The sequence below is a fragment of the Prionailurus bengalensis genome, chromosome C2 (genome assembly GCF_016509475.1).
Source record: "Prionailurus bengalensis isolate Pbe53 chromosome C2, Fcat_Pben_1.1_paternal_pri, whole genome shotgun sequence".
Classification (NCBI taxonomy): Eukaryota; Metazoa; Chordata; class Mammalia; order Carnivora; family Felidae; genus Prionailurus; species Prionailurus bengalensis.
The window spans coordinates 132,670,339-132,691,279 of NC_057350.1; the positions used below are offsets into that span (position 1 = coordinate 132,670,339).

Below are 20,941 nucleotides of genomic sequence, written 5' to 3' on the forward strand. Positions count from 1 at the left end.
ACATGAAGGTGGTGGAAAAGTGAGCTGCAGAGGAACAAAATTTTTGCGGGCTATTGAAGTAAAGATGGTATCAATTCAAACAACTGTTCTAAATTTAAGATGTTAATTGTAATCTACACAGTAACCACTAAGAAAATATGTAAAAAAATATACAGAAAAAAAAATTTCAGGAGGTACTCAGAGCATATTTTTTTTAAATAGCAAATACAAAAAAAGGGATTGGAGGAACTTAGGAACTTAAAAACTATATATAGCAAAATGGCATTAGAAAGTTCTCTATCAAAAATCACTTTAAACATACATAGATTTACAATTGTATGGTATACACATACAATAGAACACTATTTGGCAATGAAAATGGATGAAATATTGATACATGCTACAATAGAGATAAACCCTGAAAACACCGTGAACTGAAAAAAGCCAGACACAAAAGACTACAATGTATTTAATCCCATTTATAATGAAATGCTCAGAATAGGCATGTGTGTACAGACAGAACAAGCAGATTAGTGGCTACCAGGCTCTGGGGCAGAAGAGAGAATATAGAGACTACTAAAAGGTAAATGTTTCCTCTTGGGAGTGATAAAAATGTTCTATAGCTAAGATTGTGGTGATGGCTGCACAATTCAGACTATAGGGAAAACCAATGAATGATACATTTTAAATGTGTAAATTGTTTGAATGTGAATTATATCTCAATAAAGTTGTTTTTTGGGTTTTTTTGTGGGTTTTTTTTTTTTTTTTTTTTTTTTACCTTTTTATATGTGGTAAATAGACCAGCACTTTGGGCATGGACTAAATGCTAGTTAAGAATGCAGGATCTTGTGCTCAACATCACTCATCATCAGGGAAATACAAATCAAAACCATGATGAGATACCACCTCACGCCTGTCAGAATGGCTAAAATCAACAACACAAGAAACAACAGGTGTTGGCAAGGATGTGGAGAAAATGAACCCTCTTACACTGTTGGTGGGAATGCAAAATGGTACAGCCACTGTGGAAAACAGTATGGAGGTTCCTCAAAAAGTTAAAAATAGAACTACTCTACAATCCACCAGTTGCACTACATATCTACCCCAAGGCTACAAACATACAGATCCCAAAGGGCACATGCACCCCGATGTTTACGGCAGCAGTGTCAACAACAGCCAAACTATGGAAAGAGCCCAAATGTCCACTGACTGGTGAATGAATAAAAAAGATGTGGTATACATATAATGAAATATTACTCAGCCATCAAAAAGAATGAAATGTTGCCGTTTGCAACAACATTGATACAGTGTATTATGCAAAGCAAAATAAGTCAGTCAGAGACAAATCATGCAGAACTTATATGATTTCACTCATATGTGGAATTTAAGAGACAAACAGGTAAACATATAGAAGGGGGGAGAAGAGAGAGAGAAACTAACCATAAGATACTCTTAAAGATAGAGAACAGACTGAAGGTTGGTGCAGGAAGGTGCGGGGTGGGGAGGGGCAGGGATGGGCTAGATGGGTAATGGATATTGAGGAGGAAACTTGTTATGATGAGCACTGGGTGTTCTATGTTAAGCGATGAATCACTGAATTCTAATCCTGAAAACAATATTAAACTGTATGTTAACTAAATAAAATTTTGACAAAAAAATAAAAGAGAGACAGAGAGAGAATGCAGAATATTGGACCCACACCTGAGCTGCCAAAACAGAACCCAGATGATTCTTCTTTTTTTTTTCCAATATATGAAGTTTACTGTCAAATTGGTTTCCATACAACACCCAGTGCTCATCCCAACAGGTGCCCTCCTCAATACCCATCACCCACCCTCTCCTCCCTCCCACCCCCCATCAACCCTCAGTTTGTTCTCAGTTTTTAACAGTCTCATATGCTTTGGCTCTCTCCCACTCTAACCTCTTTTTTTTTTTTTCCTTCCCCTCCCCATGGGTTCCTGTTAGGTTTCTCAGGATCCACATAAGAATGAACACATATGGTATCTGTCTTTCTCTGTATGGCTTATTTCACTTAGCATAACACTCTTCAGTTCCATCCATGTTGCTACAAAGGGCCGTATTTCATTCTTTCTCATTGCCACGTAGTACTCCATTGTGTATATAAACCATAATTTCTTTATCCATTCATCAGTGGATGGACATTTAGGCTCTTTCCATAACTTGGCTATTGTTGAGAGTGCTGCTATAAACATTGGGGTACTGATGCACAGAACCCAGATGATTCTTAAATGTAATGCCCTAGGGCAACTCTCTGTCACAGTTGGAAAACTGAGACCCTAAAAACAGTTAGGTGGCTTACCTAAACTCACATAGTCAATTCATTTCATAAGACACATTTTATTCTTTGAATCACAACTGTTTGCAAGTTGAGGTCTCCCAGCAGAAAGGACAAAAACTGTACCTTTTTCAGTCCAAGCCCTGAAGCCTGGTACAGTGTTCTACACACAATACTCAAACATTTACTGAATGACTAAAATGACCTCATAACACAGACTGATATCCGAAGGGAGAGATTATATTTGCCTATATTAGCTTCATTACCAAAATAAGTAAATTTAACATATCATGACATGTTTGTATTCTAGCAAATGTTTGAAAAGATCCTTTTTTGAAAAAGCACAGCAAACAATATTAGAATTGAGTTTTACCAGAAAATCAAGGCTTTCATTGAGTAAATGGAAAATTTATTCTACAACTCAGGAAGTCAGAATGCTCTAACACAGAAAGCTCTTCTAATGAAATCAGCCAACAAAGAGGAAGGTGCTTGTTAGTAGTTAACAAAAATATGTGAAAGAGTGTAAGCTTTACAGAAAAGGATATAACAGCTAAGTAAAGTTGCAGTCAAGGAGACTATCTCTGACTCCTTGAGTTGGTAGTTAGCCAAAGTAGATCTGTGCTCATTATCTTTGTTTTTTACTTGGGAAGGGAGAAACAGGGAGGAACGATCATAAAGACACCAATAACTACTCACTGAGCTGAACTGCTATTCTATAAGAAAGTATATGGATTCGTGAGGTTAAAAGGCTCACTATATAATGCCAACTGCCTTGTTTTAAGTTTGGACTTCTGACCATGGCCCCAGTAGACTACGACTCCTAATAGAGATATCTTTCAGAGATTTAATTGCTCTGGTAATCTAGTGTCCTAAAAATGGCTAATTCTTGGCTCTCGGGCATATAAGTCGTAGTTCTCTTTAAAAAGTTTGATACATTCAGGGGTGCCTGGGTGGCTCAGTCGGTTAAGCGTCCGACTTCAGCTCCGGTCATGATCTCGCGGTTCGTGAGTTCGAGCCCCACGTCAGGCTCTGTGCTGACAGCTCAGAGCCTGGAGCCTGCTTCGGATTCTGTGTCTCCCTCTCTCTATGCCCCTCCCCTGTTCATGCTCTGTCTCTCTCTGTCTCAAAAATAAATTTAAAAAACATAAAAATAAATAGATAGATAGATAGATAGATAAATAAATAAAAAGTTTGATGCATTTAGAAAATCAGCATATCAAAAACTGGGTTCAAAAATAGAAGGCAACTGTACCCAATACCTAGATCTTGAAGACAGTTTCAAAGAATGACCTAAGCTAATCACGAGCACAAGAGCCACAAGAGAAAGTGTCAATGGACTTAATCATGTAGAACTTCAAGTAAAAGAAAATCTTGCTACATTTCAGGCAACATTTTGGGCCTAGTTAGAAAGTTAAACCTGACAGAGGTAAAATATTTTCAATAGAAGAAAGAAACTCTTTTCCTCTGATTCTTAGATTGTTTTCTCTTACAAAGAACTCTTTGTTCAAATATTGATACAGACTTTACCTGAAACAGTAAGAAAAATATGCTGTGTTTCCAAAAAGGCGAAATGTACTGTTATGCAGACATGGTCTATAAGACTCCTTCATCTAAAGTCATTGTCTGACCAATCCATTGACTACCACCAATTAATGGCCAGTGGTGCCTCTTCTCAAATACTACTAAACATTAAAATAAAAATTCTCAGAAAAGTACTGAAAAACATACCCATAGTTCAATTCTCTAAGTTTTACTGGCCCAGCTCCATGAGTAACTCTAAGGCTAAGGTGACAAGGTTAGTGCCACCAACACATACTGGCTCATTCCTTGGTTATGGAAAATGACACAGGCCAAGAAACAAAATACAGAATGCCTTAAGTTATCAATATTAATCTTCTTTCGAAAGAAAGAAATGGTAGTCTCAGACTGCTATGGACTGAATTATGTCCTGCTAAAATTCATGTTGAAGCTTTAATCTCCAATTTTGGCATATCACCTTGGGAGGTAATTAGGGCTAGATAAACTAGTCTGGATGAGGCCTTCACAATGGGATTAGTGGCTTTATAAGAAGTGGAAGAGAGAGAGCAATCACTCTCTCAACCTGTCCAGTCTATGGTATTTGATTATAGCAGCCTGACCTGACTTTAGACACAGCTTATAAACAGGTAATACTACATAAAAGTTGTATAGCAGTCAAATCTCTGAACATGCAGACCAGATGCAACTGAACACCCAGGCAAGATTTATAGTCAAAATCTGAACCATCAAAATTTACGACAGGAACCCTAGAGTAGCAGCATGACAACACTAAAGTGGCAACCTTGGTCTTAGACCACACCCACAAGAAGAGAACTCCACTGCAAAAGTCCAGATGTTTGCTTTTTCTAAAGTGAAATCCACGTTTTATTTTGAGAAATTAATAGTATCTCAAGGTAACTGAATTTTTGGTTTCCTTTAAATCTTAATGAAGAGCTTATTTCACATAAGAATATCAAACAAATGACCAGGTAGCCTTAAAAAAACCATCCAAAGATCGCCATAGCCTAATTCAGCAAATAACACTCCAAAAAGCCAACTTAATTCCGAAAATAGCCTCAGTGGCCAGAAGAACTGACCTCAACAGCCTTATTATGTTGTAGGTTAATATGTTTAAATCCAGAAGCAACACAAAAGTTTCAAATCTTTTTAGAAAATTGTTAGAAGTCTGCTTGAGGTACCAAGGTTATAGGTAAATTGAGTAGGGCAGAAAAGTGATAAAGGATTCAGAGATGTTCAACTATATACATAAACATGGATTAACTAGAAGAAAATCAACCTAACTATATATAGCACTGCCAAATCAAATATGTGCTAATGAAAGTGTCTGAAAAGTTAACAGATTGGGGGAAAACATTTAACAACAAATTACTCCACAAAGCATATGTTTTCAATTGTTACATCAAACTTTAAAAATGTCAAAATCTCCCTTACCGAACTCACAATAAGTCTTCAAAGTATATTTGCTGAGTGGATAAAATACATACTAATCCAGAACTCTTGACTAGTTTTTTTCCTACTTGCACATAAAATTTGAAATAATTCTTAGATGAATTAACCCTTATTTAAGTAAAAACCCTAAAATACTTTATCAAGTCAAATGGTGTTTTGAAGTTGCTATGTCATTATACCGCTCAAAATGTTCAAACATTGGGAAACACCATCAACTGGAAGAGAAGCACTCAAGTGCTTCTGGACATAAACTCCACGAATTCAAATTAGGACCCTTTGGGGAAAGGGAAAATGATTTATATCAAATGACAGGCCTACCATATCTCTAAGGAAGAATAATCCAAGGTCTTGTCATAAACTAGGTATTAAGGATAGAAGAGAGAAAGAAGAAATGAGTACAAACAGATGTAACATAAAAAGATAAACTAAGGGCAGAAATAAAGAGAATTCACAACATTCCCTATACTTGCTATCAATTATTTCCACTCACCAATTAAAGCAGTATGGTATCTTCTTAAGGAAAAATTTTAAGTATTTGAAAATTACTCCAGGATTAAATGAAGTCTGTTCTTACTCTAGTTCAAAAAGGTTCTTCAGGCTTTCTTACCTCTGAGAACACTCAAATTTGGGGATACTATAAGTACTCAAAAGACTGACAGCTCTATAAGTGTTAATGAAGCCTATTTATTCCAAAAGTAGATGAGACTGGCATGCTAATAGGCTATAAAGGCCTCTTACACTAGGTGCCAAACTCTATTTTCTAGCCCATCAATCTATTCTACATACTGCAGTCAGATTAAGGGCAAGATTATTTGCTGGCTGCATTATACCTTGAAAGCTAATCCCTAATCAATAAAATCTGAAGTAGAGCTTTGCATCCAAGGTCCCCTGAATCTTATTCCACCATACATTTTCTACCCTTAACATATTCTAGCCTGGTCCTACACACTGGGACATTCCCAGTGATCTGAATACTGTTGCTTCATTGTCTTCGTCATCTCTGGGCAGTACTACCCTTCAATTCTCACCACCAAAGCCATGTTATCTGAAGCATTATTTGACTTGACTGAAATCAGAAGTAACCACTCCTTTCTCTAAATTTTCACACTCCATACTTTGTACTTCTCTTAGTCACTTACCAGGTTCTACCTTATTTTATGGTGAGTGGTTTATGTACACAAATAGTATACTCCCTGATCACAAGAATTCATTACATCATCTTTGTGTCTTCCACAAGGCCTAACACACATTTCCGTAATGATCAGCTGATTCACTAATGGACACCTCAAAAGACTCTGTGGTTAAGACACATGTATTTTAAGAAAACATGTTATATATGTCATTTTTTAAACTCGAAAACCGAATGTTCAAATTAACTATATATTAATATTTTTTAGATACCAAGAGAGTGAGAGGGGGAGAGGGACATAAAGGGGGAAAGGGAGAGAGAGAGGAAGGGAGGGAGACAGAGGGAGGGAGAGAATGAATCTTAAGCAGAGTTGGACCCAGGACTCAATCCCACAACACTTGGATCATAACCTGAGCCAAAATCAAGAGTCGGACACTCAACTGACTGAACTACCCAGGTGCCCCAACTATGAATTCTTACAACTACTAATGTCTATCCTTTAATCTACATCCGAGTATTTGCTCTGCTCACACACAGATCACCAAATGCTATGGTCTGAATATCTGTGTCCCTCCCAACTTTATATATTGAAATACTAACTCTCAAACATGAGGTATTAGGAGGTGTGACTTTTCAGATGTGCTAAAATGAGGGTGGAGCTCTCATGAATGGGATTAGTGTTCTTATAAAAGAGACTTCACAGAGCTCCCTCACCCCTGCCACCATGTGAGGACAGAGAGAAGGCACCAGCTATGAACCAAAAAGATGGCCCTCACCAGAATGCAACTGGGCTGGCCCACTGATCATGGATTTCCCAGCCTCCAGAACTATGAGAAATAATTTTCTGTTGTTTATAAGTGACCCAGTCTGGGGGCGCCTGGGTGGCACAGTCGGTTAAGCGTCCAACTTCAGCCAGGTCACGATCTCGCGGTCCGTGAGTTCGAGCCCCGCATCAGGCTCTGGGCTGATGGCTCAGAGCCTGGAGCCTGTTTCCGATTCTGTGTCTCCCTCTCTCTCTGCCCCTCCCCCGTTCATGCTCTGTCTCTCTCTGTCCCAAAAATAAATAAAAAAACGTTGAAAAAAAAAAAAATTAAAAAAAAATAAATAAATAAGTGACCCAGTCTGTAGTATTTTGTTATAGCAGCCCAAAGAAACTAAAACACCAAACTTACCTCAAACAAACGTAAGTCAGCAGGAACTCTGTCCCCAACAGAAAGGTAAACTGTATCACCTGGAACCAAGTCTCGAGCCAGCGTATGTTCCAATTTTCCTTCACGCACACTGCAATATGAAACAGAAACAACCATGGCTGAAAAAAGAAAGCCATGCCACTTACATAAAATAATTCTAGTGGGCTTGCCTAAGGAAAAATATATTGTAGTATTACTACTTCAAAGAAGGTAAGTCAAATATAAGAAACCACAAAATAATTATCTTTCTACTCTTGGTAATGAAGATGTTCACATGACAAAAAAAAAAGCACTAGAAAAAGTGACCAGTTATTGTCCAAATTGAAGATGTGAAAACTGAAGCAATCTTCTTATTCATCTGAGTCTGACTGAGCATTACTGCACCCATGACAGTGCTTAGCACACAGTCTCACACAAAAACAACTCTGTTGAATAAATCCATGTCTCAAGAATCTCAGTATTAGTCCTTTAAAGTTGTAATATTACAACTTGCTGCACTGAACAGAACATGAAGTTTTCATGTTAGATTAACCATTTCTACCTTATTGTCAGACACATCTGGTGCCAAAAGGTATACTATACTACTCACAATCAACTCCTAAGAGTGAAAATCCATTTTCATTTGTCTCCATGTATTTTTTTATTTCCTCTTGGATTTTTTGGCTGGCCCATTCTTTAGTAGCATGTCATGCAGCTTCCATGTATTTGTGTTCTTGCCAGATTTTTTCTTATGATTTCTAGTTTCAGACCACTGTGGTCAGAAAAGATGCATAATATGATTTCAATCTTTTTTAGTTTATTGAGGCTTGTTTTGTGGCCTAATATGTGATCTATTCTGAAGAATGTTATCTGTGTACTTGAACAGAATCTGCAATCCACTATTTTTGGATGGAATGTTCTGAATATATCTATTAGGTCCATCTGGTCTAATGTGTCATTCAAAGCCACTGTTTCCTTACTGGTTTTCTAAAAAAAATCAATGGTCCAAAATCTTTGAGACACAGCAAAAACTGTTCTATGAGGGAAGTTTATAGAAATATAGGTCTATCTCAATAAACAAGAAAAATCTCAAATAAACCTAAAGAAGCTGGAAAAAGAAGTACAAAGCCTAGAGCCAGCAGAAGAAACAAAATAATAAACATTAGAGCGCAAATAAATTAAATGGAGACCAAAAAAACAATAGAACAGATCAATAAAACCAGGAGCCAGTTCTTTGAGAAGATCAACAAAATTGATAAAACCTTTAGCCAGATTCCTCAGGAGGACTCAAGTAAATAAAATGAGAAATGAAGTAGGAAAAATAACAACTGACACCACAGAATTACAAAGGACTATAAGAGAATATTATGACACAATATATGCCAACAAACTGGACAACGCTGAAGAAATGGATAAACTCCTAGAAACATATAACCTTCCAAGACTGAATCAGAAACAAAGAAAATTTAAACAGACTGATTACTAACAATGAAATTGAATCAGTAATCAAAACATTCCCAACAAATAAAAGTCCAGGACCGGAGAGCTTCACAGGGGAATTCTACCAAGCATTTAAAGAAGAGTTGAAGGGGCCTGCCTGGGTGGCTCTGTTGGTTAAGCGTCCAACTTCGGCTCAGGTCATGATCTCACAGTTCGTGAGTTTGAGCCCCACATCGGGCTCTGTGCTGACAGCTCAGAGCCTAGAGTGGGCTTCAGACTCTGTGTTCCTCTCTTGCTCTGCCCCTCCCTTGCTCACGCTCTGTTTCTCTCTCTCAAGAATAAACAAAACATAGATAGAAAGAAAGAAAGAAAGAAAGAAAGAAAGAAAGAAAGAAAGAAAGAAAGAGTTAATACCTATTCTTCTCAAACAATTCCAAAAACATAGAAGAGAAAGAAAAGCTTTCAGGTTCATCCTATAAGGTCAGCATCATCCTGACACTAAAACCAGATAAAGACACTACAAAAAACAAAAACTACAGGCCAATATCTCTGATGAACACAGATGTAAGATCCTCAACAAAATATAAGCAAACCAAATCCAACAACACATTAAAAATACCCACAATCAAGTGGGATTTATTCCAGGGATGCAAGAGTAGTTCAATGTTTTCAAATCAATCAACATGATGCATCACATTAACAAGAGAAAGGGTAAGAACCATATAATGATCTCAACAGATGCAAAGTAAGTATTTAACAACCTACTCGTGACAAAAACCTCAAAAAGGAGGTTTAGAGTGAAGACACATTAACATTAACAAAGGCCATATATGAAAAACCCACAGCTAACACCATACTCAATGGTGAAAAACTGAGACCTTTTCCTCTAAGATCAGGAACAAATCAAGGATGTCCACTCTCACCACTTTTATTCAACACAGTACTGAAAGTTCTCACCACAGCAATCAGACAAGAAAAAGAAATAAAAGGCATCCAAATTGGTATGGAGGAAATAAAACTGTCACTATTCGCAGATGACAAGTTATTATATACAGGAAACCATACAGAGTCCACCTATAAACTACTGGAACTGGGAACACCTGGATGGTTCAGTCAGTTAAGCATCCAAATCTTGACTTTATCTTATGTCATCATCTCATAGTTTGTGGGATCAAGCCCCACGTCAGGCTCCAAGCTCACAGAACAGAGCCTGCTTGGGATTTTCTCTCTCTGCCCCTCCCCTGCTTGCATGCTCTCTCTTTCTCAAAACAATTAACATTAAAAAAAAAAAAATACTGGAACTGATAATGAATTCAGTCAAGGCACAAGATACAAAATTAATATACAGTAATCTGTTGCATTTCTATACACTAATAAGGAAATAGCAGAAACAGAAAACAATCCCATTTACAACTGCATCAACAAGAATAAAATACCTAGCAATAATAAACTTAACCATAGAAGTGAAAGATCTACACTCTAAAAATTATAACACACTGATGAAAGAAACTGAAGCTGATACAAATGAGAAGACAGACACAGACCAATGGCACAGGATAAGAAAGCCCAGAGATAAACCCACACTTATATGGTCAATTAATCTACAACAAAAGAGGCAAGAAGATAAAATGGGGGAAAGACAGTCTCTTCAACAAACGGGTACTGGTAAAACTGGAGAGCTACATGTAAAAGAATGAAACTAGACCACTTTCTTACACCATAAATAAAAATAAACTCAAAATGGATTAAAGACCTAAATCTAAGACCTAAAACTATAAAACTCCTAGAATAAAACACAGGCAGCAATTTCTTTGACCTCTGCCATAGAAACAATTTTCTAAATGTTTCCTCAGGCAAGGGAAACAAAAGCAAAATTAACTATTGGAACTACACCAAAATAAAAAGCTTATGCACAGCAAAGAAAACCATCAAAAAAACAAAACAGCAACCTACTGAATGGAGAAGATATTTGCAAATAATATATCGAATAAAGGATTAATATCCAAAATATATAAAGAACTTATACACCTCAACCAAAAAAACCCCACAAATAATCCAATTAAAAATGGGCAGAAGAATAAATAGACAGTTTTCCAAAGAAGGCAAACAGATGACAACAGACACATGAGAAGATGCTCAACATCACTAATCATCAGGGAAATGCAAATCAAAACCATAATAAGCAGGGTCCCTCGGTGGCTCAGTTGATTAAGCATCCAACTCTTGATTTCGGCTCAGGTCATGATCTTATGTTTCATGAGTTCAAGTCCCACACTGGGCTCCGCACTGGCAGTATGGAGGCTGCCTGGGATTTTCTCTCTCTCTCCATCTCTCTCTGCTACTCCCCATTTGCACATATACCCGCTCTCGCGATCTCTCAAAATAAGTAAACTTAAAAAAGAAACACACAGTAAGGCATCACTTTACATCCATGAGAATGGCTACAATCAAAAAGACAAGAGGGGTGCCTGGGTGGCGCAGTCGGTTAAGCGTCCGACTTCAGCCAGGTCATGATCTCGCGGTCCGTGAGTTCGAGCCCCGCGTCAGGCTCTGGGCTGATGGCTCAGAGCCTGGAGCCTGTTTCCGATTCTGTGTCTCCCTCTCTCTCTGCCCCTCCCTCGTTCATGCTCTGTCTCTCTCTGTCTCAAAAATAAATAAAACGTTGAAAAAAAAAAAAAAAGACAAGAAACAATAAGCGCTGGTGAGCATGCAGAGAAGAAGGAACCCTCACGCACTGTTGGTAGGAATGCAAACTGGTGCTGCCACTGTGGAAACCAGTATGGAGGTTCCTCAAAAAATTAAAAAATAGAATTACCATATGATCCAATAATTCTACTACTAGGTATTTACCCAAAGAAAATGAAAACACTAATTAAAAAAGATATATGCATGCCTGTTTATTGCAGCACTATCTGCAACAGCCAAGATACGGAAGCAACCCAAGTGTCCATCCACAGATGAATGGATAAAGATGTGGCATGTACATACACATATGTACGCACACACACACGCTGGAATATTACTCAGCCATAAAAAAGAGTGAGATTTCACCATTTGCCACATGGATGGATCTAGAGGATGTAATGCTAAGTGAAATAAGTCTGAGAAAGACAAATACCATATGATTTCACTCATATGTGGAATTCAAGAAGCAAAACTGATGAACAAAGAAAAAAGAGACAAAAACAAAACAAAACAGACTCTTAAATACTGAGAACAAGTTGGTGACCACCAGAGGGAAGATGGGTGAGGTTAAGGGTGAAACAGATAAAGGGGATTAAGAGTACCTTACATGATGAGTACTGAGTAATGTATAAACCTGCTGAATCATTACAGACTTGAAACTAATATAACACCGTATGTTAATTATACTTCAAGTGAAAAAAAAGAGGGACACCTGGGTGTTTCAGTCGGTAAAGCATCCAACTTCGGCTCAGGTCGTGATCTCACCATTCGTGGGTGTGAACGATGTGTCCAGCTCTGCACTGACAGCTCAAAGCCTGGAACCTGCTTCGGATTCTGTGACTCCCTCCCTGTCTCTCTCTCTCTCTCTCTCTCTCTCTCTCTGTGCCCCTCCCCGGCTTGTGTACACTCTTTCTCTCTCTCAAAAATAAACATTTCTTTTTAATTTTTTAATTAAAAAAAAAAGGTAGAACATATCAGAAACAAGAATCATACCAATGGCATTCTGGTGGCATAAGTTTACTCAGTTCTTCAAGAGATTTTTCTGAACGATATTCCTATTTAGAAAAAAAAAAACACAGAACATAATATTAAGAGAAAACATTTATAAAGAAATACAAACACATATGTTCCTACGTACATGTTTCATGTTAGACTTAAGTAAATATTAATCTCATTTTTTAAAAACTTCCCCCAGTTCTTACCTTTTCCTTTACTTGCTTTTATATTCCTAACACATAAAAGCTTGTCCCTTACTAAATGTTAAATTATAGTGACCAATTTTGATAATTAAATATTCCCAATTTTATATGTTAATATTCAATATGAAACCTAGGTCAGTTTATTTATAAGAAAATGAATAATACTCATTAGTGTGTCCAAAGAGTATATAATTTTCAGTCATTAAAAGTTAAGATCATTGAACCTCAGGATTAAGATAATTTTACTTTTAGTGTTTAATGACTAAGAAGTCAAAGACAATTAACTGCAAGCAACATCTGCTTTGAGGATTTAAACACATGCTAACTGCAGAGGTTTATGGAGTAAGTTTGCTTAGAAAGAACATCTGTTCCGTAAGAGTTAGTTGCGGCTGGCATTACTTTGACAGACACCTTTCCCATCACCCTGAATTATCCAAAAGGGAACATTCTCAGAAGCCCTTACTCTGTGATGCTCCAGCCTTCCTCTGTCCATATAGTCAAAGCTGAGGGTCAGAGACACCCCTCCCCTCACCATACTATTTAGTCCACATTTCCAGGGGCAGTCTTGCTTTACCCAACATCACTGCTATTTTTGTCTCCTGTCTGCACTGAGCACACCAATCTTCTGATCTAAGTTTAAGAAGGGAGAAGGGAGTGCTCTGAAATGACTGCAGTGTTAATACTAATCAAAACTTCACACCCATCACAAACTTTTTCAAGTAGAAAATACAAAGCTGTGTAAGAATAACTGAGGATTAAATCAGTATTCACTTAGACAAGAGGAACAAGTGTGAGTAACGTAAATCCATAAATATGGATTTATAAATTGTAAGATACCCCCCCAACCGTAACAAGGATATTAAGGAATTTGAAAGTTTTACCCAAAAGTTCCACAGAAGGGTAGAAAACACCAATTCTAGATCCTAGTAATAAAGGACATAGAAGCTGCCCAATCTTTACCTCCCCTTTCAGACTTCTTAGGCCTTACTCCCTACAACTACAGATACTTCTATATCAAAATGACCATTTAACACATCACCAAAAACCTGACAGCCATCTCTAATGAACACTTAAAAGTTATATTTTCAATTTATTGTAAGGTGGCATCAATGTGTGACTATATAAAACAATCAGCTATTTTCATGGCTATGAAGGTATACAATGGGGTGAGAAATGGAGATTTGAAAAAGGGAAAAAGGAGTAAATATACAAACATAAAAGTACTCTCCTAGAAAACATAAAACACAAAACTAAATAAGATATAGCATTAACAATTTCAGATAGAGTTTGGCAGTTTTCTGACAAAGCATTATAGTAAGTTCAACTGGCAACAAATAGGATATTTTTAGAGAGGGGTTTTAACTTCTGTTTATACAATATTTTGTTGGTTTCAAGGTACATTTGGGTAAAAGGCTCATATCTGTATAATGAAACTGGGCTTTTCATAAATGTTTTGGATTTTTTCTTGAGTTTTCCATCAAATGAACCTACCACCAAGATATTAGCAGTTTCTGCCACTGCATTCACAGTGTATATAACACACTATCTTTGTGGAAAATTCCACACTATGTTAAAATCGCAATGTTGTGGGGTTTTTTGAGGTAGGCATTTTCTACGTGCCAACAGAACAACTTACTACAGTCTTCCTATACATAGTGATAATACCGTAGGAATCCTTCTGCAGAAAGTCACTCCATATTTCTTAAGCGTTATTAAAGATGCAAAAGGTTCCGGTTACTGGTCAAGTGGGTAGTACCACCCATATGGCTGAATGAAGAGATGCCTTGAAGGACGACCAGCCTGGAATGACCTCTGCTAGACTAGCTCCACCTCCCCAAGGCAACTTTTATCTGTTCTAAGCAAGATGATTCCCTGGAAACAGAATCCCTGAAGGTCCACTGATGGAGCTACAAATTTGCTACAGATAATCTGATTCCAACTAACTTTTCTAAAGAGGATTACTGTAAAACTAAGAACTTACTAAATTAGAGATTGCCATAGGAAGCCTGGATAACGATAGCAAATACCCAAGGAACTAACCGTACATAGGAAAATAACCACAATCACTTAAAATAGTCTGAAGATTCAAAACAACATGAACTTGAATATCATATACTACATTTTCCCTAAACTAGAATAATCCTTCTATTCTAATCCTTTAACTATGCTTTAAGACCTTTAATGAGTCTTGCCAACACTGTTCTAAAATATGAAGTTATCAGATATTAAACATAAAAGCCTACATTTTTATCTATGCCTACACTTACAATAAAAATCCTGACATCATCTCATTATTCACATTCATTTTTAAAAGGGGTTCTTCATCATGTTTTATTTACTATTTCAATGTCTATGCTGAATAGGAAGTTTGATCCAGATCAGGATGTTCTTTCTGTGGAGGAAATGAGGAATTTAACCCCTGGCCCAATTTTCTAATTGTAAAGAGTTTTTAAACCTGTTGCTAGATTTTATTTCTATTACTGTGCTCTTTGTTTCCATCTGCTTCAATTACCTTTAACTTTGTCAAATAAAAAGCTACACTTTTTTCATGCTACTATCTAAATCAAAGCAGTTAAGTTAGTCCCACAAATCTCCTTGGGGAGTTGACGGTTTCTGAAATAATTTCAAAAACAACAAATTGTTCTGCCCAATATTATCATCTCCCAATAACCACAGATTTTACCATAAGCCACCTTAGTTTTTTTTAAGCAATTAACTAAAATACCATTTTCATGTTGACAAAGTAGGCTGCCTACTCACCTGAACAAAGGCAACTGTAACGACGATAAGTATTGCCTAAACAAAACAAAGAAACCACCTTTTAAATGACACATTTTAACTTCAGAAATAATTGTTTATGGTGTTTTATCTTTCTAACTCTGTCCGCAGTCCCCAGATACCAGACTCTAAGCATGGAGATCAACTGGGGAAAAAATCACAACTTTGCCTTGGGGGAAAAGACTGATAGCTGACAGTGGCTTGGGTTCCCTAGGAAAGCTTCTCAAATTTGATCTCAAGATCCAGATACGCTCTTACAAACTGAAGGCCAGCTTTTGTTTATGTGGGTTATAATCTATGGACATTTACCATAATCAATACTTTCTCAACTGCTCAGTTTTAACTTCTCCTTATATCTAAAAAGTAATAAACCTATCACATGTTAACACATATAGCATTTTTAATGAAAAAATACGCTTTTCCAAATAAAACAAATTTGTGAGAAAAGTGAAGTGTTTTCAATTTTTCTATCTTTAATGTCTGCCTTAATACAAAACTAGGGGCACGTGGGTGGCTCAGTTGGTTAAGCATCTGACTTCGGCTCAGGTCACGATCTCACAGTTGGTAAGTTCGAGCCCCATGTAGAGCCTGGATTCTGTCTCCTCTCTCTGCCCCTCCCCCACTCTCACTCTATGTCTCTCTCTCTCTCAAAGATAAATAAACAATAATAATTTTTTTAAGGGTGCCTGGGTGGCTCAGTCGGTTAAGCGTCCAACTTCGGCTCAGGTCATGATCTCATGGTTCGTGGGTTTGAGTCCCGCTCTGGGCTCTGTGCTCATGGCTCAGAGCCTGGAGCCTGCTTTGGATTCTGTGTCTTCCTCTAGCTCTACTCATCCCCCGCTCATACTCTGTCTTTCTCTGTCTCTCAAAAATAGATAAAACGTTGAATAAAAAAACTTTTTTAATCTTAAAAAAATAATTTTTTAAAAAGGTAGACTCTCATATTTGCTTCTGCATTCAATCTATTATCGTATGTTGATTAGGATGAAATATATGAAGAAAACCTAGGCTCATACAGATATTGCTGGAAAAGGAAGGAGTATTTTAAAAGCTTTTTCAGATGACTATGGATATTCCTCTTAGCTACTATACCATAATTAAACAAGTGTTAGTTACTTAGAAGTAATTTGCAATGTGGAATCTAAACTACTTCAGTGAACTTTTCATAATCTATGATAGTAAAATCTATTGATCTATTTTGCATTTTGAAAGGATCTTTTATCACTGAAAATATTGTAACGTCTTGCATTGGTCATTTAGAAAATATTGATTCACTTGGTTATTCAAATCTTTAAGTGACGACACATTTCATAATAGAAAAAAATCATATTCATTGAAATCACTACTGATCTCATTAGAATAATCTTAAATATCAGGAAGCTATCTAGCACATAGTAACTCATAAAAATTCTGCAGAATTCTATCACTTGAATGCTTGAATTTTATCACTGGCAATAAATGCTGTCAGTTATTTTCTTGAAGTGACAGGTTCATTTCACTCACTCTCCTTAAAAAAAGTATGCCAGTTATCTAAGTTTTAATAACCACAGCTTGATAGGGTGCCTGGGTGACTCAGTCGGTTAAGCGTCCAACTTGGTTTAGGCTAAGGTCATGATCTTGTGGTTTTATGGGTTCGAGTCCCGCATGGGGCTCTGCACTAACAGTGCAGAGAGGGATTCTCTCTTTCCTCCTCCCCCACTGCCTGTCTCGCTCTCAAAATAAATAAAAATAAAAACTTAAAAAATAACTATAGTTTGTCTATCATTCATTCTTTCTAATAAAAGTCTAGGTCAGCTCACCACAACTGCCCTTCTGACACAACCGTTGTACTTCAACATACATAAGTCCTTTATGCATATCAATCACATAGAATATTCAAAAGGTGTGTACTCAACTGTCAAGATTTAATGAAATTAATTTTTACTGCTTTATCAAAAACACTCCTAAGAGAAACAATGAAAGAAAACGATGACTACGAGTATAGTTTGGTGCCATTATTTTAACTTGAGCCAACACTCTTAATAGTTTTACCTGCCACTGCTTTGCACCATTGATGCAAATATCCATAGCAAAAATGTTTTAGTATTATGAAAATAGTTTTGACCTTGCACGCTCCCTGAAAGGGTCTGAGAGACCCCTGGGAGTCTACAAACAAGAGTTTAAGAACTGCAGCTCTAGAGGCACCAGGGTGGCTCAGTCAGTTAAGCGCCCAACTCTTGATTTCAGCTCAGGTCATGATCTCATGGTTCATGGGATTGAGCCCTACACTGGGCTCTGTGCTGACACTGCAAAGCCTGCTTGGGATTCTCTCTCTCTCTCTCTCTCTCTCTCTCTCTCTCTGCCCCTCTCCTGCTCTCTCTCAAAATAGATAAATAAACATTAAAAAAAAAAAAAAGAATTGCAGTTCTATATTAATTTCTACTGTGTTCTTAAGCACAAACAGGTTGGCTTTAATCAATGCTTGTACTTGTTATAAATTTTTATACTACCATAAAACAGGACAAGAAAAAAAAAGAAGAGGAAACTTTCAATGAAAGCTAAAAGAGCTTAGCCAGAAAGAATAAAATCTTACATAGTAAATATAGTGTTCATGTTAAGTAATATTTTTAATTTCATAATCATCAGGCTTTAGTTCACAGTTAGTCAAAACATTCTCAATTAGAAAGTAAAATAAATTGAAATTTTAACCAGAAATTACTATAAGATATTTCGTATCTGTAAAATCAGAAGGTTGTTAAATAATTCTCATGCATGCCCATCACAGACCTTGAATATTATCTAAGCTTGTTGCAATGAAAAGCAGAATTTGGATATTAACAAAAAATCCTGAAGTAACATTAAATCATTTCTCAATTCATTTTCCAAAATAAAAGCCAATCCTAATTTAAATGATTATCCAGTAGTTTAAAAATATACATATATTTTCTTACCACAGTGATACTGACAGCATCATCAAACTGATGCATTAAAACACTGATGACTGCAGAAGCCAGAAGCAGCATAATAAGGGGATTTTTAAACTGAAAGTGAAAACAAACAGCAATTCAACAGTTTTGTATGAACGGCAGTCGTATTCCATCACAACAAAAGCTTATAAAAATAAACTGCTGAGGCATGATTAGAAAATTACGGAGTCTACATCTGAATGAGATTTTATATGTCTCTTCAATTTACTTATTTAAAAGTCACCACTTGATAACAGTTCCTTTTCAGAAGAAAATTAAATATCAATACTTAAAACTAAGAATTTACCAATTCCTTAAGTACACACATATTTTTAGCATATTATTTAAATAAATATAGCTGGTTTGAATTCTACCAAGGCTAAAATAAGTGAAAAATGATTTTGAAGATAAAGATTTAAGTTAACACTGAGTAGGAACACCTAAATTATGAGACTCAAACATTCCTATACTTAGTAAATTAGCATAGATCACAATTCGGAGGTTGACCCACATGCCACAGGAATAACCCCTTGGTCAGTTAAAAGCAGACAATTAAAATCCACTCCACGGAAGCTTAAGATTTTCCCAGTGCTGGTTTTCCTGATATCTATCTAGAAGAGCCAACAGTATCTAAAGAAACAGAACCACGTGGACCCAACCAGGCAGCATTTAAATGACCAAGCACCAGAGCCACCCTAAAAATGTCAAGAGCTTCTGGCAACAGAAAAAGCTTCTGTTGCCAGGAGCTCTTCCCCTGATAAAGTGGTGCCAATCACTAATCAAAGTTGCAGAGTAACTAGGCTACAAAGAATTCATCCCACTGGAGAGCCCAAGCCCCTAGATACCACAGCTCTGAGATTACATGCCATCACCTCCCACTACCTATATGGCTCCATTCCCTGGCACAGTGGTTCCAACCCTGCTGCACATCAGAATCATGTGAAGAACTTCTACCAAATGCCCAGGTTCACACCAGGCAAATTAAATCAGAATCTCTGGGCATAGGGCCCAGACTTCAGCTTTTTTTAAGCACTCCCAAATGGCCATATTACTTTTAAAAATATTAGCATTCCTTATAATAAAACAAGCATAAAGTAGACATCTGTAAAGGCAACTACTCTTCATAGTATCACTTCCATGTTATATGTCCCTCGGTTCTTAAAGGTTTGCACATTAAAAATTATAGAAATTCCAACTTAACAACAAACCCTAACAAAAAAATGTAGGTTAAAGACGTTTGTAAAAATTATTTCCTTTTTCCAAAAAAAAAAAAAAAAAAAAAATCACAAAAGTGAACAACTACACTGACAAAAATACGTGTAAATTACACAGCAGAGGCACAAATTTAAAAAAACCTCACCTGAGAAATATACTTCTTCCATAGTGGCTCATCTTCACTGATATCAAACTCATTCCAGCCATGGAAGGCTCGCCTATGACTTACTTCACATTTGTTTAGACCATTCTGAAGATCAGCCTATTAGATTTTACACATACAAGTTACTGAAAATGTTAGCAGAGGACAAAAAAGAAAAACAAATGTACATATTGTACGTTCACATTTAAAAGAATTTCTACAACAGTCAAAACTAATCTGTTGTAACAGAAAGCATTATCGGTGATTGCTTGGGGCCAAAAACAAAATCTACTTAGAAAGATTAACTGCTGAGGGACCTGAAGGAACTCCTAGGAGTGATGACAGTGTTCTATATCTTAATTCTGGTGGTGACTACATTTGCCAAAATGCAAACTGTTCATTTAATATGGATACATTGTATTTCATGCAAATTACACCTTGATGAAAAAAAAATTTTATTGAAGTCAAGTAACATACAATATTATATTAGCACTTTTAAAAATTCTATAAGCAAAAAGGCAAAGTTTAGTGAACAAACTTAACGATTCTCTCTGGGAAAAGGGAAATAACAAAAACCAGCCGCAAAACTTAGAGAAAGTGAAATATATATACATTTTAATGAACTTTCTTTGCTTTATTCTATTTTCTAAAATTAGTTTCTCAAAAAAAACATTCAAAGGACCATAACTGCCTTTCTTGTTCTCTGAGCCTAACAAAACCCGCAGGTTGGTATTACTATTTGCTCCTGGACTGTATAATTATTTCAAACAGATAATTTGTGGTTCCTAAATTACTGAAAATAATTATGTTCTATGAACACCACCTACATTCTTCAGTCACTGTGCTATTGTGATTTATAAGAAGTATATACGCATCTGGTCATTCAGATGACCAAAACATATTTCTCAGTTGTATCTGGTCTTCCTCCAGGGTTGCTGACTCTCAGCTCCTAAAACCCTAGGAATTTCCTGCAATG

At 36.6% G+C, this 20,941-nt stretch overlaps 1 protein-coding gene across 4 annotated transcripts in view; it reads right to left on the reverse strand.

Annotated features, from left to right (window-relative positions):
- The window catches only part of ATP2C1 (ATPase secretory pathway Ca2+ transporting 1), a 173,601-nt gene that overhangs the window by 72,450 nt on the left and 80,210 nt on the right, over window positions 1-20,941 (reverse strand). For all 4 annotated transcript variants that reach the window (XM_043595410.1, XM_043595411.1, XM_043595412.1 and 1 more), the window contains 5 exons: window positions 19,969-20,085; window positions 18,594-18,683; window positions 15,646-15,681; window positions 12,680-12,741; window positions 7,565-7,673 (listed from right to left, as the gene is read on the reverse strand). In XM_043595410.1, the coding sequence (XP_043451345.1) occupies window positions 7,565-7,673; window positions 12,680-12,741; window positions 15,646-15,681; window positions 18,594-18,683; window positions 19,969-20,085 (414 nt within the window). The remainder of the gene's footprint in view (window positions 1-7,564; window positions 7,674-12,679; window positions 12,742-15,645; window positions 15,682-18,593; window positions 18,684-19,968; window positions 20,086-20,941) is intronic.